General features: G+C 50.4%; 1 protein-coding gene across 2 annotated transcripts in view; it reads right to left on the bottom strand.

Moving 5' to 3' along the window:
• Positions 1-1,714: 1,714 nt before the first annotated feature.
• Positions 1,715-23,967, bottom strand: part of ITGAL (integrin subunit alpha L) — a 41,681-nt gene continuing 19,428 nt past the window's right edge. The window contains exons 15-31 of one of the 2 annotated variants that reach the window (XM_036827352.1): positions 23,727-23,857; positions 21,822-21,982; positions 21,565-21,716; positions 19,660-19,749; positions 17,233-17,289; positions 17,067-17,137; positions 16,598-16,739; positions 14,532-14,642; positions 14,044-14,123; positions 13,842-13,928; positions 12,228-12,303; positions 7,237-7,350; positions 6,939-6,995; positions 6,745-6,843; positions 6,239-6,334; positions 5,107-5,217; positions 1,715-3,117 (exon numbers count right to left, since the gene is read on the bottom strand). In XM_036827352.1, the coding sequence (XP_036683247.1) occupies positions 2,944-3,117; positions 5,107-5,217; positions 6,239-6,334; positions 6,745-6,843; positions 6,939-6,995; positions 7,237-7,350; positions 12,228-12,303; positions 13,842-13,928; positions 14,044-14,123; positions 14,532-14,642; positions 16,598-16,739; positions 17,067-17,137; positions 17,233-17,289; positions 19,660-19,749; positions 21,565-21,716; positions 21,822-21,982; positions 23,727-23,857 (1,809 nt within the window). In that variant the 3' untranslated portion in view covers positions 1,715-2,943. The remainder of the gene's footprint in view (positions 3,118-5,106; positions 5,218-6,238; positions 6,335-6,744; positions 6,844-6,938; positions 6,996-7,236; positions 7,351-12,227; positions 12,304-13,841; positions 13,929-14,043; positions 14,124-14,531; positions 14,643-16,597; positions 16,740-17,066; positions 17,138-17,232; positions 17,290-19,659; positions 19,750-21,564; positions 21,717-21,821; positions 21,983-23,726; positions 23,858-23,967) is intronic. The other variant, XM_036827353.1, reaches the window with a different exon arrangement.

The following is a 23,967-nucleotide window of genomic DNA, read 5'->3' as shown; positions in this document are numbered from 1 at the left end:
TTTGAAGTATCAATACTTTGAAGTAGAAAGATTTTAAAGGATAGAAAAGAGGTGGAAACAACAAGGACCTACTGTATAGCATAGGGAACTATATTTGATATCCTGTAATAAACCATAATGGAGAAGAGTTCAAAAGAAAAGAACACAGGTGGAGTTGGACAGGCTGGCAAGGGGAACAGTGCGTGTGAAGGCACAGAGGCAGGAAGGATGCCGAGGTGTTTGAAGACAGTGCTCTTTTTTTTCTTTTTTTGGCTGCACCGCGCAGCATGCAGGATCTTAGTTCCCCGACCAGGATTGAACCCGTGCCCCCTGCAGTGGAAGCGTGGAGTCCTAACCACTGGACCGCCGGGGAACTACCACAAAGACAGTACTCTTGAGCAAGTTGGAAGAGAGATTCCTTGGCGTGATGACAGCAGGTCTGTTCCTGAAATGAACCTTCCAGATTTTCTGTGTTTTGTTGCCAGCCTGATGAAAATATTCACTTTTTCCTCATGTCACAGAATCTCGCTTCCTCAGAGAGACTTTCCCGACCACCTGTGTAAAAGGGCCCTCTCCATCACCCCCTACCCCTTGTCCCGCTTCACTTTCTTTACGGCCCTATCACTACCTGGAATCACATTTCTACTTTTTCGCTGTTTTCCCACTGAAGTGAAGCTTCCCGAGGCCAGGGACTTGTCTGTCATGTTCACAAGCAGGTCCTTAGACTCAGCACAGGGCCTGACACAGAGTGCTCAAGAAATCCTGCAGGAATGAATAGAACCCAACTTATGCTTCATGAGGCTTACAGATCATTTCATGTACTTTTGGCAGTTCAGTGATACTCCTGATGGTCAAAACATTTTTTTCCCCTCTCTAGGAAAATGAGCCTCACTTCTTCCTTCCTGATGTCTTGCTTTGGAGCCAGCCCCATGGTTCCTTGGAGGCTGGACCAGAAGGGGGTGATGAGGTTGGAGAGGCCGGCAGGCTTTGAAAGCCTGTGTGCCCGGCTCAGGAATGTCCACTTACTCCGCTGTAGGCAGAAGGGAGCCAGCAAAGGTCACTGCTTGGGGGACCAAATGTTGCTTCTCACCTCCCACTGCTGGACAGGAGCTGACCTTAGAGTTACTCAATATTCCCCCGGTGTCCTACTGACCACAAGAGGGCAGCAGTGACTAGTCCCCTCTGTTCCTTCTAAGGCAGGGGCGGGGGGAGGCGGTTTCAGGGTCAAGGCCCAACAACCATTTCTTTAAAAAAAGGGGGAGGGCATAAATCGACTATACCTCAATTAAAAAAAAAATTTTAAAGTGGGGGTATCAGAGAAGGTCTATTCTCACAGCTTGATAAATTGTCAATGCCTCCCTAACCTTTCCTCACTTTCTGTGCCTCTCTTGCTGCTTCTTTTGAATGAACTGACAACGTCCAGCACATGTCAGTTTCTGAGGGTCATCACGGCAAATAAAAAAAGGAGAAGGAGAAGGGAGAAAGGGAAGAAAAAAAGATTTGACTGTTTTGGTCCCACTTAGTGGGAGGGTTGAGAAGGAAATATTCTTTTTTATTTTGGCCACGCCACGTGGCTTGTGGGATCTTAGTTCCCCGATCAGGGATCGAACCTGGCTCCTTGGCAGTGAAAGCTCCAAGTTCTAACCACTGGAATTCCCATTTAATTCCAGGAAATTTTCATTTAATTGAGCCAGGCTGGAATGTTGCACCAGCACAAAAACATCACAAAATTGGCCAGAATTTCACATTTATTTGGTAACTATGTACAGGTGCTGTGCTTGGCACTGGGAGCCAGGTAAACAGACACAGTTGCCATCCTTGAGCTCACAATCTCATGGTGGGGGCCACAGTGGGAAGTGATGGAGTCCCGGGGTGGGGCTGTGGAGGGAGGGGGCAGGCGCCTGGGGCAGACTGAGCCTTGTCGGATGGGGTTGCCATGGGGCCCATCCAAACTTTTTTCTCTATCTTCCCACAGGCACCCTCACAATTCAGTGAAATTGTCTCAAGCACCTACTATGTGTCTGGCTCTGTGATATCACCAGGGGTCCCAAGGTGAACAAGAAAGGTATGATCCTTACCCCCCTGGAGTCCACTGTTTAATTTAAGTAAATCACTTAACAATTAACGAATATGATCAGTGCTATGCAGGACAAGTGCGGGCTAGTGTAAGCATGTATAATATGGGAACCAAACTGAGTTGGGGTTGGGGCGTTGCCCTGCGGAAGTTATGTGTGAACTGAGATCTGAAGGCTGAGAGAGGGTTAGGCAGGAAAACGAGGCAGGAGGAATGTTCCAGGAAGTGAGAAGAGTCTGGGTGAAGGCAGTAAGCCAGGAAGGAGCTGGGCAAGTGAAAAGGCTGGTTAACTGGCGCTTAGAAAGGGAGGCGGGATGTCTCTAGAAAAGGCTGGGAAGGAAACAGCTCAGTTTTGCAGATTTTGGAAGGCCTATTAAGGAATCTGTTAGCCAAAGGGCAAGGGGTTTGGAGGAGCAATGTAGTGACACAGATGAGATTTGCTCTCTGGTAGGAGAATTGAAAGCTGACTGGATTCCAGGCACGAGAGGATGCAAGGCAAGGTTCTGGGAGCTTGAGGCCTCTGCAGACATCCAAGGGCAGGTGGGTATGAGGGCCTGGAGTGTCTCTAGGTTCTGAGATTGCCGTTTCTCCAAATTTAGATCAGATGTTTTCTTCCAGGGAAGGAAACTAACAGGGGCCGGTGGGAGCCAGGACCACATGATAATTACAAGGCCTCACCTCTGTGGCCTTCCTGGCCCATCCCTCAAAGGATCCTCACCACAAGCCTGCAAAGGAGGCAGGCAGGAATGGGCCCATGTTCAAGATAGGGAAACTGAGGCTCGCGGAGGGGCAGTGACTTGCCCAAGGACACATGGTGAAATTCAGGTAGAGGCAGGCTGGCACCAGGCATCCCGAGTCCAGTCCTGGGCCTTCTGCATCCAGCCTGCACCTCAGTCCCTGCCACCTCCGTCCCGGGCCTCCTCCTCGTGGAGGGGCTCCAGGCAGCCCGGGTCCTTGGCTTCTTCCCCAGACGCCGGCTGCCCAGCGTCTTCTCCAGTGATTTCATTTGAAGCATCTACGGTCGCCTCCATCCTCTCCTTCAGGTTCCGTTTGAAGAAACCAACCTGTAAGAAGACAAGACTTGAGTAAACAAAGAGTCCACAGAGCCCTTTGGACCATTTGGCCCCGGCAAAACATGAAAGTACCGTTTATAGGGATAAGTCACGTATGCCACAGACAGGTGGCATCTGCTCTGGGGATGGGGCGAGGGGATCTGCCACACCTGCTTCTTGGCAATATGTTAAAAAGCTGTACGTTTAATAGTTCATTCCTGAGGCTCATCAAAATGTCACGTACCATTATTGCGGGTGGGTGATTTGACAATATCTAGTAATACTAACAGCAAGAGCCTGCACTTATATAGGGCTTATTAGTAGGGGCCATGCACTCTCTGGTGAAATCTCAAAACATATATATTCTTTGGCTCAGTAATACCAGCTCTAGGAATTGATTCTAAAAAATATCTGGACAAGTGTGCAAAGATGTTGGTAACAAGAGCGTTTTGGGACTTCCCTGGTGGCACAGTGGTTAAGAATCCGCCTGTCAATGCAGAGGACACGGGTTCGAGCCCTGGTCCGGGAAGATCCCACATGCTGCAGGGCAACAAAGCCCATGCGCCACAACTACTGAGCCCATGTGCCACAACTACTGGAGCCCGTGCGCCTAGAGCCCGTGCTCCACAACAAGAGAAGCCACCGCAATGAGAAGCCTGTGCACCGCAATGAAGAGTAGCCCCCGCTCGCCGCAACTAGAGAAAGCCTGCGCGCAGCAACGAAGACACAACGCAGCCAAAAAAAAAAAAAGTAATAATAATAAAAGCCTTTTGGCACACAGTTTGAAAAAAAGGTCAATTCCAAACAATCTAAACGTTCGTCAATAAGGATCTTGTTAAATAAAAGGTGAGGCATCCAGACAGTAGAAAACCACACGGGTTAAAAAGCAAGAGGCAGGGACTTCCCTGGTGGCACAGTGGTTAAGAATCTGTCTGCCAATGCAGGGGACACGGGTTTGAGCCCTGGTCCAGGAAGATCCCACATGCTGAGGAGCAACTAAGCCCGTGCGCCACAACTACTGAGCCTGCGCGCCTGGAGCCTGTGCTCCGCAACAAGAGAAGCCACTGCAATGAGAAGCACGCACACCACAACAAAGAGTAACCCCAGCTCGCCGCAACTAGAGAAAGCCCACACGCAGCAATGAAGACCCAACACAGCCAAAAAAATAAATGTTTTTTTAAAAATTAAAAAAACAAAACTAAAGAGCAAGAGGCAAATCTGATTGTGCTCAGACAGAAAGACATCAAGATATAATATCCAGGGGGAAATACAAGCTCCCAAGCAGTATATACAGTAACGTTTTGTACACATCCGCACATCCACTGGCTTTTCTCTTTCTCTCTCTCATGCTCACACATTCACATATACGTTAACAATAAAATTAGAACATGGAGGAATATAAACAAAATGGTTGTTAATGACAACCCTCTGGGGTTGCAATAGGGAGAAACTTTGATTTTCTATGTTTTCTTTTCTGGAATATTTGAGTTTTTCACGTGGAACAGCTGCCCTCCAGCACTCTTCATCTGGCTAACTTCTACTCATCCTTCAAATCCCAACTTAAAGGCCACCTCTCTTGAGAGGCCTTCCTGGACTCCCCCCAACCTCAGTTAGGTCCCTGTGTTATAGGCCCAGAGCACATAGTATAGCCCCCATCATGTTCGTGTCTGTCTCCCCCATAGACTGTGAGCATCTCAAAGGCACGGACCATGTGTGTGTTCTGTGCCTCCGTATCCCAGTGCCTGGCCCTCGATATGTGGGACATTCCTTCTCCTTCCTCTCCCTGGGTACCCAGGTCTGGCTCTGCCAGTGCTTGTTGAGGGATGGGGGTAAAGTCTTGCCTGCCCTTTGGGCCTCAGTAGCCTTATCTGTAGAAGGAGGAGTAGGCTGAGGCCCCTTCTGGCTTTAAGGCCCCCTCACCTTGGTATTCTGCTCCCTGACTCCTGCCAATTCCACTTTCCCCAGCCTGGCTGGGTGCTCGTTCCTCGCAGAAGCTCCTACCTTGTACAGAGCTAAGAAAATCAGTAGCAGCAACAAGAGTCCCCCGATACTGCTCAGCACGTAGAGATAGACCATTTCCTTCTCATATACCACGTCGACCTTCATGATGACCTGGGGGAGAGGAGAGGTGGGGAGTGCAGGGAAGAAGCCGTTCCCACCCCTGACATTTCTTGTGAATCTGGCCTCAGTCCCTAGGTCTCCGCATTTCCCACCTGGACTGTGTCACGCACGACATGGGGCTTGGGCCCAGACCCCCTCTCCAGTACACCTTGCACTGCAGCCACCAGAATGAACAGGCAAATATGCACCACGGCCCCCTTAAACCCTTAAGAGGCTTCCCTTAGCCCCAGGATGAAATGCCAGAACCCCAGCTCAGCACGCAATGCCTTCCAGAATCTGGCTTCTGCTTACTTTTTCAGCTGCCCCTTCCCTTCTCCTGCTCTGAGCTTCCTGCTCTTAAACCCGTCTCGCCCACTCTCTCAACGCCGGGCTCTGCATGTGCTGGGCCCCTCCTGTCATGCCCTGCGTGTGGGGTGGGGGCCCCTTGGCTGAGTTGCCATCAAACCCATCTTGACCTTGTGGTCTGCTTGTGCCAAGGCTGATGGCTCTGGCTGTGGGGAGGTTCTTTTTTTTTTTTTTTTTTTTTAATTTATTTATTTTTGGCTGCACTGTGTCTTCGTGGCTGCGTGCGGGCTTTCTCTAGTTGCGGCGAGCGGGGCCTACTCTTCATTGTGGTGTGCGGGCTTCTCATTGCTGTGGCTTCTCTTGTTGCGGAGCACGGGCTCTAGGTACGCGGGCTTCAGTAGTTGTGGCACGCGGGCTCAGTAGTTGTGGCTCGCGGGCTCTAGAGCGCAGGCTCAGTAGTTGTGGCGCACGGGCTTAGTTGCTCCGCAGCGTGTGGGATCTTCCCGGACCAGGGCTCGAACCCGTGTCCCCTGCATTGGCAGGCGGATTCTTAACCACTGAGCCACCAGGGAAGCCCTGTGGGGAGGTTCTTACTGCACTAAAGCCCAAACCTTCTCCTCTGTGGCTGCCCACACTCCCAGCTCCAGCTCTCCTAGCTCTGTCCTGGGTTCCTCCCGTTCCTCTGCTGCCCTCTGTTCCTGGGTCTTCTGAGGAGGTAGAGAGATACCTGGGCCAGGGAGGCATTGCTGCCATAGAGGTGAAAGTGCTTGCTGCTGTTGAAGGAGATGGAGAGGGAGCTGCAGAGGCTGAACATAGAGGAGGCCTGTGGGAGGGAGGGGTGGGGGTGGGGCATCAGGCCAGAGGGAACAAGGACCCAGAACCCACTGACTTCTGCCCCCCAGTGCAACTCAAGGGGCAGAGGCAGAGGAAAATGGGTCCTAGTGGGTGCGCCATCTCTACCCCATTCTCTCCTGGAGCGTTCTAACGTGCCGTTTGCCATTATTGGGAGGACATTTTTCCTATAAAGAACACCTAGGAATTATCTGTAGGCCCCTGAAAACAGTCCTGCAAATTTTAAACAAATCATGGTCCTCTTTCATCTGCAACTGTGTAAACGCTGGGGCTATTTCCTCAAGACAGAACAAAACAATGAAGGGAGGCTCTCTGGGGGGGAAGACCACCCTCCACCCCTCGAGGGCCCCCCAGAACCACTTGGAGTCTGTTGCCAGCTACCTTGATTTCCCCAACCAGCTCCACCGTCCCGATCACTTGGACGAGGATCTCCTGCCTGAAGACCACTGGGCAGCGGAACTCGGCTCCAAGTGAGCAAGGCTGCGGGAAGAAGGAAAGCAGGGGGTCAGGGAGGTCTCTTCCCACCTGCCCCCTGGCCAGCCCCCACCCCAGTTTCTGAGATCACGGGCCCACACCTCAGCCACATCAGATGGACTCTCCAGATCCTCACGGTGGCAGGTGACAGGAGGCTCCTGGGAAGGATGAGGCGAGGTCTTCAGTTAGTCCAGAGCTGAGAGGGGACGCCAGCCCCTTGCGGCCAGACCTGGCATTCTTCCCCACTCTCAGATACCACCGTGCATCCCAGTTCTCCCCCACTGGCCCCTGGCAGATTCAATCATCCTCACTCCTGTCCCCACACATCTCCCCCCAACCCCACGTCATGAGCTCACCCCCAGAGACCTGGGCGCCCTTCCCTCCGTGGGCCACACTCACCATCTGCACGCTCCACTTGTGCATGATGGGCCCCTCGCTGTGAGGCTGTGGTACCCTAACCAAGGCCTCCAGGGTGGGCACATTGTGGTCATAGACAGAAGGCTGGATCCTCACCTGGTACAGAGGACAAGGGGCTGCAGAGCCCTGAATGCCACCCCAACGGCCACCCCAGATCCAATCCTCCTTGGCTGGGACCCAAGGGCCCACTCTTCATTAGGCAGCGGGCAGTGGTCAACCATACCCTTACCGCATGGGTTCCACGTGCTTCTCTGCTTCCTCCATGTGGCTAACCCTTGCCCATCCTGCAAGGTACTGCTCAAACATCATCCCTGAAGGTTTGGCTGACTCTCCCACAGCACCCTCGTTCACCAGCAAGATGGCAAAGCATCTGCTTGTGTGTGTTTATCCCCCCTAGACTGTGAGCTGTGAGAGGGCAGGAGCTGGGGCTCACTTCACCTGCAATTCCCTACGGCTTTGACACACTACCCAGCACAAAACCAGCCTCGCAAAAAGTAGTTTTATGAATGAGTGAAAGAAGGAAGGACATTTAACAAGGATAGATGCAAAAATTATTTGGGAAAAACATTTTGGCAAGTGCACTGAATTTATTTAAGAAACATCTCCTGGGGGTTCCCTGGTAGCTTACTGGTTAGGATTCCGGGCTTTCACTGCTGTGGCCTGGGTTCAATCCCTGGTCGGGGAACTGAAATCACACAAGCTGTGCGGCGCAGCCAAGATTTTTTTTAAAAAAGCATTTCCTAAGTGCCTTTTATAAAAAAGATCTGTCTGTGCTAGGGCTGGAAGACCCAGAAATGTAGAAGAAAGTGACACAGGAGTAGCACCAATGAATCGCAGGGAGGTCAAGCAGGGAAATACATATCCAGTTTGTGGGGTTCTACCATTTATTCATTCAACAAACATCTGTGGACACTTTAAAAGCATCAGTTAAGTTAAATTTAAATGGCCTAATGTTAAAGGCAGCATTTGAATTTAGCTGTGAAAGGTAGAGAGGAGATTAACAGATAAAGATGGGGGAAGCCAGCGGGAAGAGAAAATGCAGGCAATTAGGAGAGCACCAGGTGAGTGTGATGTGGCCAGACGGTAGGGTGCCTGGGAAGGAGAGATAGGAGATAAGTCTGGAAAGGAGACTTGGGATGAGATTCTGGTGTCCAGAGGCTGGAGGGCCAGAAGTCAGGGGACCAATGACTAAGCAATGGGCAGTCCTGGAAGGCAGCCAAGGGGAAGATGGCTCCAGGCGGTTGCACCCACTGCAGGCACGGAATGGAAAGAAGTTGGGAGCCTGTGCCATAGTCCAGCTGCAAGAAGATGAGGAACTCAGTCTGAGCAGTAGTGAGGTCAGAAGAGAGAAGAGGATATAGACAACAGCACCTGAGGAGGCAGTGGAACCAAGTACAGAGGAAGGAGACGTTCACCCAGACTTGGAAGTTTTGCTTGAGGAAAAGGTGGTGCTTTTAAAGGATTCTAAGCAAACCAAAGGAGATGCTGGCTTACAGGAAGATGATAAATTTGGTTTCGAACATCCTGAGACCAAAGCTTCAAGAGGAGCAATTGTACTCCTAGTTATATATCCAGGAGAAACAAAACATATGTCCACACAAAAAACCTGTACAGGAATGTTCTAGCAGCATTATCCATAATAGCCCCAAATGGAAATAACCCAAATGTCCATAGACTGAAGAATGGATAAATCAAGTGTGGCCTGTCTTACAAAGGAATATTATTTCCCCTCCCCCCCCAAAAAAAGAATGAAATACTGACCCATGCTACAACATGGGTGAACCTTGAAAATACTATGCTAAGTGAAAAAAGAATCCAGTAACAAAAGACCACATGTTGTATGATTCTTTTTATATGTAACGTCCGGGATAGGCAAATCTATAGAGACAAAAGTAGTGGCTGCCAGGTGCTGGGGGAGGGAGGAAGGGGGTGTGACTGCAACTAGGTACCGGGTTTCTTTTTGGAGTAATAAAAATGTTCTAAAATTAGATTATGGTGATGGTTGCACAGCTTTGTGAATATACTAAAAGCCATTGAATTGTACACTTTAAATGGGTAAATGGGTATGTGAATTCTATCTCAATAAAGCCATTAAAAGACAACAACAACAAAAAAAGATGCTAGGAAGACACCCCAGGGGAGATCAGTGACCAGCTGCAGGCACAGGTGCATTGGAGGCGCAAGAGGGACACAATTCAGAGTTGTCATTTGGAAGGGGGACACTGACCCTGGAAGTGAGACACACCTAGTGGAAACAGACACAACAGAACAATCAGTAGCGCAAGCCCAGAGCCCCGAATCTGCTAGGAGGCAATGGCAATGGTGACAAAGCAGAGGACGGAGGATTAGAACACGTAGGTGGTAACTATCCCCACCTGATGAACACTTAGCATGCTAGGCCTCGTCTGAGTCTCACTAAATGCATGATCTCATTTAGTTCTTTCAATATTCCTATGTGGTGGGCAGTACTATCATCCCCATTTTACAGATGAGAGAACTGAGGCTCAGGGAGATTCACTAATTTGTCTGAAGCTATCAAGTAGTAGAGCTGGCATTTTAACCCAGGCTGTGACTCCAGAGACTGGAACCACTGTGTTCTATCACCTTCCTTGGATGATGGGGAAAATAATAATGTTAAAAACAGCCAACGTTGACTGATACCGTTTGTGTCAGCACTGTGCTAAGCTCTTAAACTGCATTTTCTGGGAATTCCCTGGTGGTCCAGTGGTTAGGACTCTGCGCTTTCACTGTCGAGGGCGCGGGTGCATGGCCAAAAAAAAAAAAAATTAAATTGCATTTTCTCATTTGTGCCTCCTGAAAACCCCATAAGGTAGGTGCTATTATCCCCGTTTTACCGAGGCTCAGAGAGGTTAAGTAAGCTGCCTAAGGTCACACAGCTTTAAGTGGCAGAACTTCAAAAAGATCTCAGATCTGGCTGAAGCCTATGTTCCTAACCAGCCAGGGGAGCAGGAGACCACGAGGAAGGAGATCCGGTGGCCCAGCTGGCCAGCTCTCACTGGGTTTCCATGCCTGTTTAGCCCACAGTAAACCTTAGTTATTAGAGCTGACCTCCTTGAGGCAAACAGGGCCTGACTAATGGGACAGCTTCAGGAAGGAGGGACAGGATCACTCATGCCGTGTTGGGTTTAGCTAAAACGGAGACCATTAGGGCCTTTAGCAAGAGTGGCTGCTTGCCAAGGCAGGCAGTAGCGAGGCAAATGCATGGCTGAAGATGCTGGAGGCTGGTGAGGTGGTGCAGGCATCTAGCCCTGGTGACTATTCAGAGGCGGAGAGAGAGAGCGAGCGAGCGTGCTCAGGGGGTTGAGCTGGTTCCAGGCTGAGTGAGGCAAGAATGTAAGGTTTCCAAAGTAGCTGGGAGGGTCAGGGCTGCAGCACGACACCCACCTCACCCCTGTAACGACCTCCACGTCCCCAGGCACCGTGCCAAGCACTCTAGAGGAAGCAGGTGACCCATTTAAACCTCACGACTACCGGTGAAGTTCTTATGCCAGACCTCACTTGTCACAGTGGGGAACTGAGGCACGGACAGGTGAATCCTTGGCCCAAGGTCATACAGAGCGCAAGCGACAGAGTTGGGGTTTGTCGGACTCTTTCCCACTATTCTGGTGGTAAAAGGACTGGCCTGGTCGACCCCCGTAGGGAGCCCAGAGCCATCCCAGTGAAAGACACTGGAAGCCAACTCCACTGGTCACTCAGAACGTTCTATCTCAATGCAAATGGGCATCTGACCTTCCCAAAGGCCCCTCTCCCTCATTGAGGTGTCAAGGTGAGATGGCTTCCACCTTTGTTCCAAAGGGGCTTGAACTGCCTGGGGTCCTTCCCCTCTGGCTACTGCCCAGTTGGCCCTGACTTCAGTGTGGCCTTGGGGAAGATGGCGCCTCTTTGGGGCCTCTGTTTCCCCCACGGTAAAATGAAAATGCTCTTGGCTTGTTCAGCGCCTGCTCCTCTCTGAGGTTACCTCAAGAAAGCCCTAGACGCCTCAAGGTTTAGATTCAGGGGGCGGCCTCCCTCTTCTGAGTTCCCATAATGAAGACTCTACTACAGCACCAAGCATTGCAGGAGAAATGAGGACCACTAACTTAAACACATGGATTTTGTATACAAGTAAGTGCTTGAATCTGACCTGTTCCCCTTACTAGCTGGGTAACCAGGGCAAGTTACTTGACCTGTCTATGCTTCAGATTTCTCATCTGTAAAATGGAAACGACACTGCCTGTCTTACAGGCTCTCACAGTTGGGTGTGAATTACAGGGCTAGCATGTATAGAGGTCCAGGCTCAGAACTTGGGTTTGGTGAGTGGTCGCGGACCCTGTTTTATTTATTGCTGCCCCACCACCTAGGAAAGTACCTAAACTAGAATAGTAGCTCATTAAATGTTTGAATAAAAACTAGGTTCTTGGAAATGCCCTGGCAGTCCAGTGGTTAGGACTTGGCACTTTCACTGCTGGCCCGGGTTCAATCCCTGGTTGGGGAACTTAAGATCCCAAACGCCTCACAGTGCAGCAAAGAAACCAAACTAGGTTCTCTCCAGAAAACATGAATCTGATTCTGTACCTAACTGAGAACACAATTAGGAGATCAAATGTCTATATAATTGAATCCTAAAATAAATGGGAACTTTCTACTTCAAAAAACAAAAACACCCCACGACACTGTAAATCAACTATACTTCAATAAAATAAATTCAAACAACAACAACCCCAAAGTTAGGTTCTCTCTCAGAGCCCTTCTGGCTCTCAAGTTCTGTGATTCCAGAAATAATTTATCCAGAGTTGGAAAGGAGCCGGTGAGTATGCGCCACTGGCAGCATTTCAGGGAAAGGATCACAGAACGAGGTGGAGGGCTGGGCTCGTTGAGGATGGGACTGGGTCTAGTTGGTCTCTGCATCCTTGGTCCTCAGGATGGGGCTGAACGTGAAACCTCTAAGGACCCTTTCACATTGAGGTTCATACCTGGTAGATGTGCTTGACATCGTGGATCTTGGGACCCTTGGGGGTGAAACTGATATAGAGTGTGGAGTTTTCCTGGCTGTGGAGAGAGAGGAGCAGCTGAAGAAGCTGGAGAAGACGGCAACCCAGTCACCCAGGGGGCCCTGGGCCAGGGGGAGCCTCGGAGTTGCCAGCCACTCTGCTAGAGATGGCGCAGGCACGATCTCGTGTCATCCTGACATCGCTCTGCTCTTGCCCTTTGGAAGCTAGGGCTCACTGAAGGGGTCAGTCTTGCCCAAAGTCCTGCAGTGGGGGACGAGGACTGGAACACAAGTGGATGGCTTTTGGAGCTGTGTTCTCCCCACTAGACGCCACCTCGCCGGGGCCTCCACTGTCCTTGGGCCCCACTGCTCATCTCCTCGAGAAGTGCACCAGCCTCTGGCTCGCTCTCCCACCCCATCCGTCTAATGACCTTCCTAATATCACTCTCTGATCCTGCCACGCACCTCCTCCGAATCCATCAATGGGTCCCTGCTGCCCACAAGGGTCAGGTCCAAAGCTCCCCCATACCCAGACCTGCCCGCTTCCTAGTCTGCCTGCCCACTGCTCCCCACAAATACCTACCATCTTCTGGGCCCGCCCACTCCCTGCTCCCCAGATCTGCCCCACTGTTTGCTGCCTCCGTGCCTTCCCCTTTGCTAGTCTCTCTGATGAGAACGGCTGCCTTCCTTCCTAGCCCTTATCTGAACCTCCTCACCCTCCAGACCCCAGTTCAAGCCCCTGTTCTGCACGACTCCTTTCAAGTCTCCTCCAGCTCACATCATCTCTCCTGGCTCTAATCTCATGTCACACCTCAGACAATATTGTGTTTGGCATTTATGTTCAAAAGCACCGGGGACCCCGGCTCAGACACGGCCCCGCCCTTATCTCACTGAGCCGACTTAAAAACGCCACTTCCCTTTTCCGGCTTCATCCTCTTCTCTGTAAATGAGAAAACCCAACTAGTGATCCCCATGGGTCCTTCCTGCCACAGCATTCTGAGACTCACTCATTCCGTGTGTTTGGGTTCTCCAACCTGACCATAAACTCTCTGTGGGCAAGGGCCATTGTGAAAACTTTTCTATCTCTTCCAGCACTCTTGGCCCCGGGGAAGAGGGAATCTAGCATGGCTGGAAATGTTCAAGCGCTTGGCTGGGGTTTGGAGTCAGACAGACTTAAGTTCAGACCCTGGTGTCAGTACTTCCTAGCTGTACTACTCTGGGCAGATTCCTCCCTTCTCTGAGCCTCATTGTTCATCAGTAAATCAGAGAGAGGCAAGGTGCCTCGCTAGGTGTCGGAAGCTCCAGGGAAAGCCCTCAGCTGCGCAGTGCAGTTGGAGCAGAAGCTCACATCAGGTCAGCATTCAGTGCACTTTTTCTTCCGTCAGTAAGTATTGATCTGACTCAGAGCTCTTCAAGGGTCTTCACTCTACTGAGTGTTGAAAACTGCTGAGATTGTAGCTAGAATCAGTTCTAATCACCCTGGGGCTCTAGGAAAGAGGTGAGGGGGGCTTTGAGGGGTAGCCCTGGGAGGAAGGCTGGGGCCCTGGGTGGGGGGGCTGAGGTGGGAGGAGAGGGGGGACGGCTGCTCAGGACTCACTCCTTGGTGAGGATGTTGATGGGGTACATGACTGGTATGCTGGTGGTGGCCGAGTTGTCCTCCAGGAGGCCTGAGTCCTCATTGTTGCTGCAGGGGGCAAGGTAGAGGGCAGTGTTAGGAGACGGCTTGGCCAGGACTGTGTGACAGTCTGAGGCCAGGGCGGGAGGGGATGCTGGCAGGGGCCTGCCTGGGGCCTGCTCACCAGCTCACATTGGCGTGCACCTCGACAAAGTCCCCCCAGGAGCCGTTCAGCAGCGTATGAAACATCACCTGGATATCAACCTGTCAGGGGAGGAGAGGGGAATGAAGAAGGAAGGCGCCTGGCCCTCAGGGGGCCACCTTAGCCCCTCGCAGCCCCCATGCCCCCCACTGCCATAGTCACAGTGACACCTTATCTCAAGCTCTGGGCTGGGTGTTTTATCCCCATTGTAGAGATGAGGATACCGAGGCTCTGAGTGGTTAAGTCATGTGTGTAAGGTCACAAAATGAATGACCCAACCCTGGGTTTCTCTGATTCCGAAGTCCAGGCTCTCAAACACGACACAGGACACCTCTGCACACATTCTCTTGGGGGTAGGGATAAGCCCTGCCTTTCCAATCACCTTCACCTTTCCCAGAGCCAGGAGCTCCCTCCCCTCCTGAGCTTACAGCCCCTTGGCTGCTTGACTCCTGGGGGCTGAAAGCACTCACCAAGCTGTCCGCTTTGAAGATGGGAGAGCTCACGTTGCAAGAGAGGGCCCTGCTCTGAAGCTTGGTCTCCTCGGGAAGCTCCTCGCAGCTCACAGGTATCTGGCTGTGGGGCTGGGGGTGAGAAGAGAGAGAAGGAGCTTTTTAGTGGGCGAGGCTAAGGGTTCCCCAGAGGCCACCAACCCTCAGGCCCCCGCCCCCCGCCAGGGCACATTTGCAGAAAGGTGGGGCCGAAGGATCAGGGGTACAGCCAGGGGTTCAGTACAAAGATGTTCACTGCAATCCTGTTTGTCACAGGGAAAAACTGGAAGTGATCAAACAATCCAAAGAGGTGGGAATCGTTCAGTGAATCATGGTACAATCACAGGAGAGAGTTAAAATGCAGCTACATCCACACATTCAGCAACCATTTACAAAATGAACTTGATCCTGGGCTAAGGAGGACAAAACTCTCCATCTTCATCACTGTCTGGGAGCGACAGATTTCAGTTCGGATTGGGAAGAAAATTAGATAAGGAAATAGAGGCTCAGAGCAGTCGAGAGACTTCCCCCCCAGTCTCACAACAGGGATCTGGTAGGAACTTGAATACAGGTCTGTTTGACCCCTGATCTCAAGTTCTCAATCACTCTACTAGATGCCCCTTAAGAAAGCATTTAATGTTGCTGTATAAGAATAATTCAAGGATTCATCAACAGAAGAACGGATAAGCAAAATGTGGTATATCCATGTGATGGAATATTAGCCTTAAAAAGGAATGCGGGGCTTCCCTGGTGGCGCAGTGGTTGAGAATCTGCCTGCTAATGCAGGGGACACGGGTTCGAGCCCTGGTCTGGGAAGATCCCACATGCCACGGAGCAGCTGGGCCCGTGAGCCACAACTACTGAGCCTGCGCGTCTGGAGCCTGTGCCCCGCAACAAGAGAGGCCGCGATAGTGAGAGGCCCGCGCACCGCGATGAAGAGTGGCCCCCGCTTCCCGCAACTAGAGAAAGCCCTCGCACAGAAACGAAGACTCAACACAGTCATAAATAAATAAATTTAAAAAAAAAAAAGGAATGAAATTCATACCTGCTATCACAGGGATGAACCTCAAAAACATAATGCTAAGGTGAAGAACGTCATGCTAAGTGATGTAAGACAGACACAAAAAGACAAATATTGTATGGCTCAACATTTTTTTTTAAATTTCAAAATTCAAAAATTTTAAAAAAACATGGAGGAAAAATAACCATATGGAGAGCAAAATGCCAATTACTTAAAATACAGAATAAATATACAATGTATCAATAATTTATACCTATGTGTATAGATAAACAGAAGGATAAACACCAAAATATTAAAAGTCATAATTGTGGGTTGTATAAGTACGGGTGTTTGTCTTCTTTAAACTTCTCTGTAATTTCCAAGTTTCTGTGGTGATCATGTATTACTTTTGTAACAATAATTTAAAAAATAAAAGTTGTACTTAAAACAACCCAGCTCAAGAGAGTAAATCCTAGGAGTTCTCATCACACACAAAAATGTTTTTTCTGTTTCTTTAATTTTGTATCCATACGAGATGATGCATATGCGTTAAACTTATTGTGATGATCATTTCATGATATATGTAAGTCAAATCATTATGCTGTACACCTTCCACTTATACAGTGCTGTATGTCAATTATATCTCAATAAAATTAGAAGAAAAAATAAAACAAAATAATAAAACAACCCAGGCCATCCCTCAAAGACAAGTTGGTCACCTTTAAGAGGAAGGTAGCTCGATCTCCCTGAACCTGTGCGCACCTTCTTGGTCACCAGGTCCATGAGCCTCTGTCACACTCTCCATTTCATGCGACCCTCTAACCCTGTGATGTCCCCAGCCTCATTTCTTGGTTGCGAATCCGAGGCTCACAGAGGATGAACCTTGTATCTCAGCTCACACAGCTCGAGGGTGGCCATCAGGCTGAGAACCCAGAGGTGGTCCAAAGACCTCCGCCCACATCTTCAGGCTGTCCTGACCGCCTGGGGCTCCAAGAGGCAGGACAAGCCTGGCACGTGGTCTGAGGGCAGACCCCACCCTCTCGCTCACCTTGAGTGTCTCCACTTTGCGGAAGGAGAGTCCCCGAGGGAAGCTCAGGCTGAGGTGGACCCAGTAAGCATCTTCTCCCAAGTTACTCAGTGTCAGCCCCACAGAGAGGCTGGCGGAGGGGGTCAGACGCAGGACTCTGGATCTGGGGGGAGGATCAGGGCAAAGTTATGGGGGCCAACAAAGGAAGCAGGATCAGAGGTGGGGACTTTCAGAACTGAGGGATCCAGTAGGCCAGAAAAAAGAAATACACAAAAATAAGCTCCTATGCACAGGCTTTAAGTTTTGCGATCTCATCTATTCCTGATAGGAGAGCTGCAAGGCACCAGCATTTCTCAGAGAGGGAAACTAAGGCCCAGACGACAAACGGAGTCAGTGACCGTGGGGGTCTTCCGACCTGAAGTCCCATGTTCTTTCTATACACAGGAGCTGCCTCGGGAAAACATTGAGTGAAATAGGAGGCCTTACAGACCTTGCAGCGGAGGTCAGCCCCAGGTCAGCCTCACATTTCTTGTCCTCTCCGCAGTTCTTCTCAAAAGGGATCTGAAAGGCCAAGAAGAAAGGACCAGGAGGCTCAGATCCCCACACCCAGGAGGACTGGACCCTGGCCTCTCTGTTTGCCCCTCTTCCCCTCTTACCTCCTTGGTCTCCGAGTGTGGTGAGGGTCTCAGGATGGGCTGGATGTCCTTGCCCTGCTGAGCACGGAGGAGGGGGAGACAGGAGAGAATAGTTGAGGCAGCAGAACTGATGGAGGAGAGCTGGAGGGGCTCGGAGCTTGGTGCTCAGCTGGGCTGGCTGTGGTCGGGGCCCTCTCAGGAGCCAATGCCTTCCCGGGTCAGGCCCCAACCTCCCGACTCAGCCCAAGGCTGTCTGTGCCACACTCCTCTGGTGGCAGTTCCTTGAGGGAGGCTCAGGGTGTCCACTTCCTGTCCTGGCCACGAGATCTGGGCCTTGACCGAGCAGCTCCCCCAGGTTCTCCCAGCCTCTGCTGGGAGCAACTCCTGGCCGTGCAGCCTCTAGACTCGCCTGTTTGGGACTAGCTCCTCCTGTGGTTCTCCTCTGTGAACCCCAGTTCTCCATCTCTTATCAGATCAAGGCCAGTTTTTTCAACGTTTCCAGAATTTCTGCTCTGGGCCAGACCCCCCCACCAGAGATCAAAACAGACACACTGCCCGTCCTCCCAGGGTGGTGGGAGAAATGGCCCGGCATCCTCAAGTGTGAGGATGGGACAAGTACAGGGTATGTTTAGAGGATATAGAAGGGGATCCTATCCTAAGCTTGGAGATCAGGGAAGCTTCCTGATGGGACGGCATCTCAACTGAAATCCACAGGGTGAGGAGGAGGGAGCCAGGTGAAGAGAATGGCAAGAGACGAGGAAAGAACAGTTTATGTGAAGGCCGAGGCAAGAGGGATTGTGCCCGTGTAAGGAGCAGGAAGATGCTCAGACTGGCTGGAGCGCCACGTGTCAGGAGGGGCAGGAGAGAGAAGCAGGGTCCAGATTCGGCCCCCCGCCTTGCAAGCCATATTAGGCAGTTGAGGGTAATGGCGACACAGGATTGTTTTATGGGTGATCAACTGTATGTTCTCGAGAGACTCCAGCCTCCTCCACTTCCAGGCCGTCTGCCAAGCAGTCTCCAGACTCTCCCCTAAGGGCGGGGCTCCTGGCAGCTCCTGCTGACGGGCTCGCAGCCACCCCAACATTCCCACCACCCACCAGACCACAGCCCGTCCCCAAAGGGCCATCCAGGGCCTCTGTCTTGCTCAGTTGTGCTGCCAGAAGCTAAGCCCACCTCCCCATTTCCCCTGAACTTAAAATCGTGCCCCTTCTCTCTCAACCTACCCAAAATCTACTCATTCTGCGAGATCCGGAACCAATGACACTTCCCCCAGGAAGACTTTTTGACAACTGTGACCTCAGGTCTCTCTCTCTTTTTTTAAAAATTACCCTTTAATTTGTTTATTATTATTATTTCTTTTGGCCGGGCGACACACCTTGCGGGATCTTAGCTCCCCAACCAGGGATCGAATTCGTGCCCTTTGTAGTGGAAGCTTGGAGTCCTAACCACTGTACCATCAGGGAATTCCCAGGTCTCTTTTTAAGCCTGAGTTGCTGCACCACACAGTTTGACTTTTTTTTTTTTTTTTTAATTAGTGCCGATGGGAGAAACTGCTGGTTGTCCCTATACATCCTGAGTGGGTGGCAGGTTGGGGGGCGGGGCACTCAGTGCAAGCTGCCAAAAGCCACAAGAAAGAGTGTGCTTATCAGTCACTGTGCTCCGGCTCTGAAAGGGGCCTCAGAATGTTGCGACTCATTTCAGAGATGCAGAAACAGTCCCGAAGAAAGACAGACGTGCTTGTGCCAGAAAAAAAAAAAATCTACATCTTCAGGGCCAGAAAAAAAAAAATCTACATTTTCAGGCTTCCAGGCCCAGGTTCCTTCCATCAGACCCTGCTGCCTTCCAACAGAAGCCAAACCACCAGCTGAGTGTCAAGGATTTCAGAAGAGGAAATTAGGCTTTTGGCACTGGGTAGGGAGCGTGTGATCCAGGAGACTAGGATAGAGAGTGTTTTCCTCCTCTTTTACATAACAAGGGCACCCCAATTAGGCTTTGAGGGAACTACCTGCCCTCAACGGAATACCCTTGGGCGAGAAGGCTAATTAGGATACCCTGTCCTTCCACAGATAAGGGATGGTCCTAGGCTTTCTGGTGTTCTCTCCCTGTAATTTGCATATGTTAGAATTCGCCCCATGTTAGAACCCTAATGAGGTCTGAAGCAGATGCACAGAGGGACGGGGAGCAGATTCACGGAAGGGGCCGTGCCCTGGGAAGTCCATCCATTATTTCTTCCTCTTGAGAGCCCCCAGAGCCTCCACCCACCCTGGTCCTCCATCTTCCCAATCCCAGTTTTCCAAATTTCTCTTAAATACAAACTCCCATAGACTCCTTTCTGCGTAAGTAAGCATATTTCGTTTCTATTGCTTGAAGCCAATGTAACAGTCCTGCTACACTGAATTTCTATTCTCCCTTATTTCCTATCAGTTTCTCCAGCTGATCTCTTCTTACCGCCCTTTGGTCCCTCGGTGTCCCTTCTTCCTCCCAGAGAGAGTAATTTAGGGAGACATTGATAGGAGAGATGAGGTCTTGAGTGCACACCTGAGGGCAATAAGAATACACCCTATGTCATGAGTTTAACCTTTACCACACTTCCAGTTAAAGGCACAACTTGTCCATACTTTATAAATGATGACATTCCAGTAGCTAGCTGTCTGAGACCTTACCAGGAGTGGAAATATGTTTACTATACATCAGGTGTTTATAATATGCCCAGCTTGCTTCTCAGTACGATTGTTCATCCCTCAGCTCCAATCCCAAGGCAGACATCAGTCATCAACCACGGCACTTTTCCCCACTGAGTCCTAACAGAAGTCCCTGAATCTCTGTCAAACTCCTCTAGGCAACCATTATCAAAGTTTGCACAGGAAAAGAATACTCTAGAATAAGCAGAATATCCCAGTTCCTTGAGAACAGGGGTGGGTGTCAGTCTTTTACGTTATTACCAGTGCCTGACACTTTGGAGACGCTCACTTTGGAGGACTTTTTGTCCTCACTTAAAGTTTCCCCCAACTCGAAGAGGTAGGCATTATTATCCCCACATTGGAGACGAGGAAAGTGAGGTGTAAAAAGGGGACACAACTTTCCTAAGGACGAGAACTAGGAAGTGAACCCAGGCCTGTCCAACTCCCAAGTCTAAAGTCTTTCCATCATGTCACAGGGCCTCTTCTCTGGCAAATTTATGTTTAAAATTTCCAAGTCTTGTAATGCGGGTTAGGGGTGTGAGGAGGCAGAGGGGTTCTGCATGAAATGAGATCAGGAGCTGATAATTGTTGAAAATGGGTGATGGCTATTTGGCGGTTCATTAAACTATTTTTCTACTTTTGTATGTCTGAAATTTCCCATAATAAAAACTTGAACACAAACTTCAAAATCTTATACTGAATATACCAATCACATATTCAGTCTCTTATGAAATATTTGAGGCCAGAATAAAATTTAATATCAATCTTATTTCATACAGAACAGGTATAAGCATACGGAATTTGGGTATTTTGGCAGTTATCTAAACTAACAAGAACTTAAAAAAATTCTTTCTGGGATGGATTTTTTTTAAAAATAAATTTATTTATTTATTTCTGGCTGTGTTGGGTCCTCATGGCTGCGTGCAGGCTTTCTCTAGCTGTGGAGAACGGGGGGCTACTCTTTGTGCGGTGCGTGGGCTTCTCATTGCGGTGGCTTCTCTTGTTGCCGGAGCATGGGCTCTAGGCACTCGGGCTCAGTAGTTGTGGCACACGGGCTTAGTTGCTCCGTGGCATGTGGAATCTTCCTGGACCAGGGCTCGAACCCATGTCCCCTGCATGGGCAGGCGGATTCTTAACCACTGCGCCACCAGGGAAGCCCTGGGATAGATGTTAATAATAAAAGACCCACACGGCAAACGAAGATCCCGAGTGCCGCAACTAAGACCTGGTACAGCCAAATAAATAAATAAATAAATATGTAAATAATAATAATAATAATAAATGACCACGTGTACCTGGCAAATAGTGACACACCACCGCGCCTGAATATTCCATAGGCCCGAATATTCTGTGGCCATTAAAAATAATCTGAAAGCTGGGCTGCAGCATTAATATATGATGTGTGAAAAGAGTAGGGAAAAAATGGTAAGTACTTTACAATTGTAGTCATGTTTAAAATGCCTATGGATGTGGATTAAGGACTAGAAGAAAATATGCTGAAGGTATTGTTACTACTGTGGTACAGAAGAGGAAACGGTAGGACCAGGAGATCAAGGTGACCTGTGACCTGTGCTGGACAGCGATGGAGCCGAGCCTGGCACTGGGGCTGCCTCCCGCTGCGGTCAGCTCGTCCGCCCCTTCCCTGCCCTGAGCAGCCTTGCTGGCTCCTTACCGGGAAGTGGAACCAGAACCCAGTGCAGGACTTGACTGAGGTGACAGCTGTGTTCCTGCTGAGCTCATGTTTCCCATCTGGGAATAACCCCCGGCTTCTGCTCCGATGGCCATCCAGCTGCAGAGTGTAAGTGAGGTTGGCAACCAGGTGCCCTGGGCAGGGTGGAAAGGCAAGAGTTGAATGACGGCGGATCCTGGGGCCGTGAGCCTGGATTTGGGGCAGGCAGCTGAGCTGGGAAGCAGGAAGACAGCACTGACCTTTGAACTGGGAGATGAGAGACTTGACCTGGAAACAGACTGTGATGTTAACGCCCTCCTTCTTCTTGTCGCTGGTGGAATACAAGCACTCGACTTCATGCACTGGGATCTCGGCCGGGGAGAAGGACATGGCTGTGATGATATCCACCACGGGCCGGGAGCTGCAGGGAAGGCAACAACCAACGCTCTCCCTCGGCCTCAACTGCCATCCCCAGCCAGACCTGGGGCTCCAGCTAGCAGAGTCCAGAGGACTCCCCTTCCCTAAAGCAAACTTCAATGTCACTGTCTCTTTGCAACAAAAATAATAATGATAAATCCTTAGGGCTCCCCATAATGATAATTCTTCCTAGCAGCCTTCTGACCCATTTCTCACACAGAAGAATGAGCTTTTAAAAAGAAAAGTCGGGACTTCCCTGGTGGTGCAGTGGTTAAGAATCCGCCTGCCAATGCAGGGGACACGGGTTCGAGCCCTGGTCCGGGAAGATCCCACATGCTGTGGAGCAACTAAGCCCGTGCGCCACAACTACTGACCCCGCGCGCCACAACTACTGAGCCCGCATGCCTAGAGCCCGTGCTCCGCAACAAGAGAAGCCACCGCAATGAGAAGCCCGCACGCCTCAATGAAGAGTAGCCCCCCCTCATCACAACTAAAGAAAGCCAGCACGCAGCAACGAAGACACAACGCAGCTAAAAATAAAAATGAATGAATGAATGAATGAATAAATTTATAAAAAGAAAAATCAGGGAATTCCCTGGTGGTCTAGTAGTTAGGACTCCGAGTTTTCACTGCCGAGGGCCCAGGTTCGATCCCTGGTCAGGGAACAAAGATATTGAGCTTCCATGCCAGTAACCTTTCAAGGATGCCCCATGGTATTCAGAATAAAATCTAAACTTTTCACTGTCTGTGCCATACCACCTGCCTCTCCAGTCTTTTTTTTTTTTGGCTGCGCTGGTTCTTAGTTGTGGCACGTGGGATCTTCGGTGCCGCATGCGGGGGGATCTTTAGTTGCGGCATGTGGGATCTAGTTCCCCGCCTGGGATTGAACCCGGGCCCTTTGCATTGGGAGCACGGAGTCTTACCCACTGGACCACCAGGGAAGACCCTCCTCTCCAGTCTCACCTCCTACCACACTGACCCTATTTCCGTGCCTTGAACACGTCACACTTTTGCCTGCCTTACAGCCTTGGCACCTCCTGGGCTTTCGACATAGAAAGCTCTTACCCCAGATTTCTGCAAGCCTGGCTCTTGCTTATCTTTCAAGTCCCAGTTCCTCAGAAAGGCCTTTCTTGGCCACCCAGTCTATAGTAGGTCTCCCCTGCTATTCTCTCTCACAGAACCCTGTTCATGTCCCTAATGGCACTTATCACAATTGTAATGATCTATTTATTTGTTTTACTTTTTTATTATATGTTCCCCCACCCATACACTGTAGCCAATGCCTTGTTCCGTATTGAAGACAGTATCTAGTCACTAGATGACATTACATGAGGCTTCCAGTGACTGTAAGATCTGGGTCAGGCAGGAAATGCCATCACCATTTCAAAGATGAAGAAACTGAGGTCTTGAGAAGCGAAGTGACTGGGGTAAGATCACCCAAGAAGTCAACGGCAGAGCTTCAACTTGAATCCAGGTCACCAGGTTCTAAAGCCATCCCACGTCTCTCTAGGAGGTTTTAGTGTTAGATAGGCCTGGGTTCAAATCCCAGTCTGTCACTGAATAGCAGCTGTTTAACCTGGAGCCAGACACAAAGCCGGTATAAAAGGAGAACCAAACTCACAGGGTTGAGTCAAGGACCAAGTGCGCCGATGTTGATAAGCATTTAGCACGATGCCCAGTACATCGCAACTGCTGAAAGGATGAGGACTGCAGTCATCCCCAGGTAGGACTCAGGAGTCCCACCTTACCTCAGCACGATCACCTGGCTCTCAGCCCCTACAGCCACATCTACCAGGCCGTCCCCGCCAAGGTCCTTCACACCGTGGATGGAACGTCCAAACCATCGAATTCCTGGGAGCATCCGGGTCCCTTCTATCCGCTGAGACCAAGAGAGAAATTCATGCTAAGCTGGGGAGAGGACGAGTGGAAGGGCGGGAAGAGTTGGTCTGAGGAGTGGGGTTGGGGCTTTGTGGCTGCCAGGTGCCTGGG

This window comes from Balaenoptera musculus, chromosome 15 (genome assembly GCF_009873245.2).
Source record: "Balaenoptera musculus isolate JJ_BM4_2016_0621 chromosome 15, mBalMus1.pri.v3, whole genome shotgun sequence".
NCBI classification, from domain to species: Eukaryota; Metazoa; Chordata; class Mammalia; order Artiodactyla; family Balaenopteridae; genus Balaenoptera; species Balaenoptera musculus.
This window is presented reverse-complemented; position numbering and strand designations above follow the sequence as displayed.